The sequence below is a fragment of the Pagrus major genome, chromosome 20, assembly GCF_040436345.1.
Source record: "Pagrus major chromosome 20, Pma_NU_1.0".
Classification (NCBI taxonomy): Eukaryota; Metazoa; Chordata; class Actinopteri; order Spariformes; family Sparidae; genus Pagrus; species Pagrus major.
The window spans coordinates 751169-758331 of NC_133234.1; the positions used below are offsets into that span (position 1 = coordinate 751169).

Sequence of the window (7163 nt, forward strand, 5' to 3'; positions counted from 1 at the left end):
CATCATCCTCTTTCTCCTTTCTACACTGACTGATCTGGTAATGAAAATGAAGCCCTCAAGCCCGCCTGCCGCAGCCTCCCCCCGTTGCACAAGTGTAACCTGACATACATGTTTTGCCAGTAAAGTGACATAAATCCCGATACTAAAAGGTAAAGACAAGACAGTCAACAACAGTCCACAGGCCTGTGCCTATCTGATACTAACTGCAGGGAATCTGCTAAGTGTTCTCTCTGAACTATGACTGAAGCAGAGTTATTCTTCGTGTACAAGGGGATCTATGCCCTGCAAGGATGGCACACTCCAGAGACTCTGAAATACTTTGAGGAGTTTTCTTTTCGGCCAGATGATATCATCATTGCAACATATCCCAAGTCAGGTACGCAGTTATCCTTACTTCTCTAATGTTTGCATATATACTATATAGTCCAAAGTAGAAATAAATGGAAATACTTGAATAAGTACAAGTACCTTAAAAATAAAAAATCTCCTTAAGAACAGTATAACAGGGACTTTCTTAATTTGTAAAGATATCTGTTAAGTGTTCTCTCTGAACTATGACTGAAAATAAATAAATGGAGTAAAAAGTACAACATTTACCAGGTTGAAAACGACTGCTGTTAACCGCATTAACAATGTATTGGACAGTCACATAGTATGTACATATGAACTGTTTTCCTAATGTTTGTGTACTTCAGGAATAACATTTAAACATCAACTACAATGTATTTAAAAAATATATACATTTGTGTGTCTTTATGTTGTGTTACTTCACATTATTTTTCATGAGTAAGTTGTTAACATTTAACCATCACTAGTGCATTTCTAACTGCAGTGCATTTCATGGGAGGAGTTAAAGGCAGTCTGAGCACTCCACTAAAAACCTGTAAATGCAAACTACCTCAGTACCTGTAGATCTAAACCATATCAAACGTCTGGTATACTCATTACTAAAAAGATCGTAATACTTCATTACAATGGTACATTTTTAGTCACCAGATTACTATATTTTATTCCATTTAAACTAGAGGTGAACATAAGAAAGAATACTGGACACGAACAAAGGCGTACAACATCTAGCTTGTTAATTTGATTTGGAATGATTTATTCACTGTTGGACTGTTGAAAGTCTGAAGGAGGCTGAAATGATAAACTAATAAGTCAAAGAAATTCTCCTGTCCTGCTCTCAGGTACGACATGGTCACAAGAGATTGTCCCTCTGATAGTCAGTGGAGGTGATCCGACCTGTCTCCAGTCTCCTAACTATGAGCGTGTCCCCTGGCTGGAGGAATGCCAGAGATTTTCCCTCAACCTTGAAGAGAGGCCGTCTCCACGACTGTTTGCTACACATGTACAGTACAACATGATGCCACCATCTTTCTTCCAAGTTAGGCCAAGGGTAAATCTGCCATGAAGTTTGTCATTGATTATTATCATCATTCTTTTCATTGATGCACATTCTACCTTTGGTGTCATACAAACAGCCATGTTAATGCTGAATGTGACATCATTCCAGGTCATCAATGTCATGAGAAACCCCAAAGATGTCTTCACATCTGCCTTTCACTATTATGAGAAGGCCTCCTATCATCTCAACCCAGGTCCACAGAACGAGTTTCTCCACAAGTTCCTTGATGGAAAAGGTTGTTCTCAAACTCTTTCAATATATTTACTTCTTATCATAACACACAACAGAGTAAATGACAGTAACCTGACCTGCATTTCACTGATAGATGGAGTCACCCTCCAATAATGTTCAGTCATGATATTGGAGTGTTTATGATTTTCTTTTTCTTCTAGTTATCTATGGCTCATGGTTTGATCATGTGAAGAGCTGGCTGAATGCTGAGGATAAAGAGCACATGATGCACATCTCCTATGAAGAGATGATAATGGTGAGACTTTTAACAATGCCTCAAGGTTTGGGCAGTGTGCAGTGGTAGCCTATAGGTTAGAGAAGCAACGTGTGACTGGAGGGCTGGCGGTTCAAATCCCCAGATAGACAGGACTAATGTGGGTGGGGAAGGCAGTGCTTGCCCCTCCCTCATTACCACCACTGAGGTGCCCTTGAGCAAAGCCGTTAACCACAACTGATCCAGTGGAGCTGCTCAGTGGCCTGAAAGATCAGACTGTGGTTGAGCTGAACTCCGAGCTCTGATTCTCCACTTGTCCAACAGTGAAGTCCTTTTCCTTTGACCTGTTCTGCCTCAGTGTCTGCATTTGGGTCCTCAATCCTACTGCAGAAATGTTGTCCTGATGATGGTGCTAGATAAAAAGTCTGGGCGGTCAAAGATTTTACAATTTATCCTGTGGGGACAATAGCCGTGTTTCCATGAAGCATTTTGATGAATATCGCATTCGAAATTTTACGTAAATGGCAAAATCCCAAAAAAGTTTGTACGCTCGCTTGAGGTGGATTTTGTCTTTTGTGAATCAGTTAATGCACAAAATGTTTGATGGAAACAGATTTACTGAATAAACTCTGAGCCTACAGCTTGTCATGCTCTGACAAAATGAAGCTTTATGTAGCTAATTAATTCACTCAAAACAGTTAATGGAAATGCACCAGATTCACATTTTGACTTTTAAGATTTCTTGCAAACTTTCAAAAGTTTATTTAAAATTTGCTTGACATTTTATGGAAACATGGCTGTATATATCTTTATATTTCAGTGCAATACATGTTGAGATATATTTCTGCTTGAACCAATGTAATGGACCGACCCACAGACATTGTCATCAAGAGTCTTTCCACCAGTGTGGCTAAATGTAGCCCTGAACCCATAAAATCCTCTGATAAGAGATGGTGTGTGTTTCTGTTTATTGCAGGACCTGAAGGACTCTGTGTCCAGAATCGCTCAGTTCTTGGAGATACCTTTGGACGATGAGGTGATCAAGAACATAGCAGACCAATGTCTGTTCAAGAACATGAGGACCAACAGCTCAAACCTCACTATGGTTCCTCCTGAAATGAATGGCGTGTCTAAGTCTGAATTTATGAGGAAAGGTGAGTTTCAACAAATAATGTGTACAGTATGCAGTCCTATTTCATTTCCACTGTTATTGGGAAAAGCATAGAGCACAGAGCCATAGAACACTATCTTTATGAAATATAGAAAATTACATAAAATCTGTACTTGAAAATAGGGCCACACATCATTTCTTCAGTTGCACTATGATCATCTTGCATGTTGTGTTTCAGGAATTGCTGGAGACTGGAAAAACCAACTAACCGTGGCAGAAGCAGAGCACTTTGATGCAGTTTACAAAGACCAAATGAAAGATGTCAAATATAAATTTGCATGGGATTAAGATACACCTCAAGAAAGTCATTCCACCATACAATGATGCACAGAAACCTGTAAAGATGATGCAGTTGATTGTTCTTCACTGAGATGTTCTGTGTGGTTCATGAGGTCTGTGGAAGCAGAAGATGATCTGAATACTAACAATGAAATTACATTAAAACCAACAACTTCCTGTCAAGTTCTCTTATTGTCCTTGAATGTTTTATCTTTCTCGTAGACAGATCAATAGAGTCCAAAACAAGATGTCGAATATACATTATACATACAAATGTACAATCACCTTTTTAGGTCATTAAAGTATATTAAGTATAAGCATGAGTATATAACCATATATATTCACCAATTCCCATCACTTTGGCAAAACAGTCTAATTTTCTAACAAAGTTTTGGGCTGACTGGTTATAAACTGGTTATAAATTAAGCAGAAACCCCACTTCAATTATCATTATTATTATTATTTTCATTATTATTATTATATTTAATATCATTATTATTATTATTATTATTAATTTGCTTGGTCATTACTTCACAAGTGCACCTTCTCACACTGCCATCTATGCCAGACTCAGTTGTAGTATGATGGTCATCACCAGCAGGTGTCATTGTTGTTATGTGGAAATCAAGGACACAAGAAAACTGTTGTTTCTTTCTTTCTTTCTTTCTTTCTTTCTTTCTTTCTGTCTTTGTACCATGAATTTCATGGCAATCAATACATTACGTTTTTTTATTCATCATGGTTGCACAAAAGGAAATGTCAGAGATTCATCCTGTGGGAACCAGGAATATGTGCACAACATTTCGGGGCAATCCATTCATTAGACATTGAGACATTTCGGTGATAGACACTAGATGAAATGTTAGGGAATCAGAAATTATTCAAATTTATAATCAGGGCAGGGTGGAAATCTGTGCCAAACTGCATAGTAATCCAGTCGCTGTTGATAGGCTATTACTCCCACTACTGACTGGAAAACCCAACTAACAGCAGCAGAAGTGAAGTACTTTGATGCCGTTTATGGCGACAGAATTAAATATGCCAAATTTATATGGGGTTAACTCATTTAATTTACTGAAATACCACCTGAATTGTAGAGGAGTGGACCCGTGGTGTGCGGGGGTGGCAACGAGCAGAACTCGGTTGCAAGGATATCAGAGGAGACCCGACAACTGATGCCCCAGCAGTGAAAGAACTAACAGCGCTGCAAGATAATACAGAAAGCTTCATTTATTTGACTTCAACATATATAAAACACCGACAGGGCAAGCGACAACCAACAAGGTTGGACAGGTCTAGGCTGGGGTTGACACCATTATACAGACATGGCTCTCAGTTGTCCGACGGTGCACGTTTGTAACATGACCTGGTGAAGGTCGCTACATTCAATAACTCCGACTGTTACACGTTCGTGGGGGAAGCGACTTTGGTGAGAGGCCTGAGTGCAGGGGCCGGGGTTTACTGGCTGGATACTTTCAAAATCTAGCCTGGTCTTGACGGTTTTTCAAACTTACCGACCCCAGCTTTAATGATCAGAATCAAACGTTTTGTCAGAATAAACCGAAAATCTCTCCAATGACAGGTGCTAAACCAGAAGTTAGCCAGCTCGGTCTGTGGAAGTCTCTAGTGCGCACAATCTATGGGCCCCACAACACGATAGATTCAGGTAATTTTATACCCAGGAAGTCCAACTCATTCATCTTCAAAGCACCACTCAGCAGCTTTCATAGGAACAGGGCTCTGCCTTCAGCACTTCGTCCAGATTTCTTGACACATCCACGCTTTAGCTACTAACTGCCATTAGTAAGTTAGCTCAGTTGGCCGTGTGGCTAGTGGCCCTATAGTTAGGTCGCCCTGTCCCCGGTTAAAACTGTCCCCGATTTGAATGGGAGAGAAAAAAGTTGCGCGTAGACACAAACTCCAGTTATTACGGTAGCCAGTTAAACTAACGTACTGACGTCACGTCGCGGTACCCGGAAACAGAATATGCGGCAGAATTGTTTACTTTTGCTTGCTGAAGAGCAGAAGACAGAGATAGGCCACCGTGTTAAGGTAAGTTGTGTAGTATGAACCCATTTATTTTGTGAGCTTGAACTAGACTTGGCTGTGTGTAGGTTAGTTGAGGTAAAATAAGGATGATTATAGTCCAGTGCGTCTGTTTATCTGAATTGAAGACTTGAACTGAAGCCACAATGCTATTGCCAAACTGTCACTGGTGTTGGTGAAGGTGTAATGTGTGATTAGATAACCATGAGATGATAATAATATTACTTTATTTTTTTCTGTTGTAGAATAAGACAGTGTAAAGAAAGAGTGATGAGTGAGGGAGAGAGATAGTGTGGCAGATAACTGCAAATTACAGGAGGAGGGTTAGGGTTAGGGTTAGGGCATTCTCAGAGCTAGTCACATATCAAGTGGAGACCACTAGATCTGGTGAGGGTCCTGCAGTCTTCCAACTCGCAGACATAGTTCACCTGTATGCCCAGCTCCTGGAACAGCTGGGTGTTGATGCACCTGCTGTCAACTCCACAAGACTGAAGGAAAAACTGCTGTCAGAAATATCTGAGTTGGAAGCTCACAAGCAGGGACGGGATGTTCTTCTGGCTTTCCAGAAAGATGTGGGCTTTGTCTTGTCAGAAGCCTCTGACTATTATAGTGAAGCTTTTATCCTTGGAAAAGCAGCTAACATCTTGCGAAGACATATGCTGGACCACAAGTCCACGTCTGATGGACCCTTCCATGAGGGGTGCATCGAGGAGTCCATTCCACTCACTCTTCTTCAGTTTGTGGCCATGCTTGAACACGGAGCGGACATCAAATCTCAACTGAGGTTTGGCACATCAAAGACAGATCTAGCAATTGCTCAGCTGCAGAAGACTGCAGGACCCTCACCAGATCTAGTGGTCTCCACTAGATATGTGACTAGCTCTGAGAATGCCTGTGGGTGGGCATCCTCTTCGGGTGCACGTTCCTGTTCCAGTCCCTTGGTGGCTCTGAGGTATGACCTCTCTCTATTGTACAGGTCTGTCAAGCATGCAATATGGTATTGGAACTCCTGTGCAATAGCATCTCCACCACTGAGTCTTGCAAGAAGTTTTCCGTCATTTAAAGTTTTGGCACATTCATTAACTCTCTTATTGAGATTCATCGTCATAGCTTGTCTTGTGAGTTCAGAGGATGGGGCTTCTTTGTCACAAATGAAACACGTTTGGCCTTTAGGGCTGGTTCTACGCAGCTTGGTCTGGCTTTCCACTGGCTGAGCACTCTCTGCTCTTCTTTTTGTGGCTCTCTCCAATTTCGTGTTGTTGAACATAAGGCGACAACTGTGATGATACTGCGCCTTGTTCCTCCTCAGAGTTTCTTCAATGCCACCACCATCATCAAGTCTGGCTGGATCCAGAACAATAGGCATCTCATTAATTGCGTGAAAGAGGGGAATATTAATCGCAATCATAGTGTAGCCATCATGTTGTGGTGGTTGTTGTGCACGTGGTGACTTGAGCTCTTCACTATTCTTCTTCTGGCAAAGACAACACTTGCTCCAGGAATTTAGACGGTCCTGGATCTGTATTTGCCATCTTGATGAATGGTAATCAAGGTATCACAGTATGATAATTATCTGTATTCAGTGAATCAAGGCCGAGGGGTTATCCTTTTACCACCTTGCACAATGCGCAATCATGCACAATAAGGTATGGGATACCATAGGGTTAGGGTTAATCCCCTAGTACAGGAAGATGCTACACATACTAAACCTCTAACACTACTATGATATACACTACCATGCATTTTAGCCGAGTCAGACGTAACATGAACCTCTAATTTAGCAGAATATTAGGATTCTGGGACTGATATATGGTACA

The 7163-nt window shown here is 41.0% G+C and overlaps 1 protein-coding gene across 1 annotated transcript; it reads left to right on the top strand.

Annotated features, from left to right (window-relative positions):
• Positions 1-237: 237 nt before the first annotated feature.
• On the top strand, positions 238-3309 carry LOC141016015 (sulfotransferase 2B1-like). The gene is made up of 6 exons (XM_073490250.1): positions 238-376; positions 1188-1396; positions 1514-1640; positions 1798-1892; positions 2827-3004; positions 3200-3309. The coding sequence occupies exons 1-6, from the start codon at positions 238-240 to the stop codon at positions 3307-3309; spliced, it is 858 nt and encodes a 285-aa protein (XP_073346351.1).
• Positions 3310-7163: the final 3854 nt, after the last annotated feature.

Coding starts and splice junctions, on each gene's coding strand:
- LOC141016015 (XM_073490250.1), top strand. CDS start 238: ATGACTGAAGCAGAGTTATTCTTCGTGTACAAGGGGATCTATGCCCTG. Junction 377..1,187: donor TGCAACATATCCCAAGTCAG/GTACGCAGTTAT, acceptor TCCTGCTCTCAG/GTACGACATGGTCACAAGAG. Junction 1,397..1,513: donor TCTTCCAAGTTAGGCCAAGG/GTAAATCTGCCA, acceptor ACATCATTCCAG/GTCATCAATGTCATGAGAAA.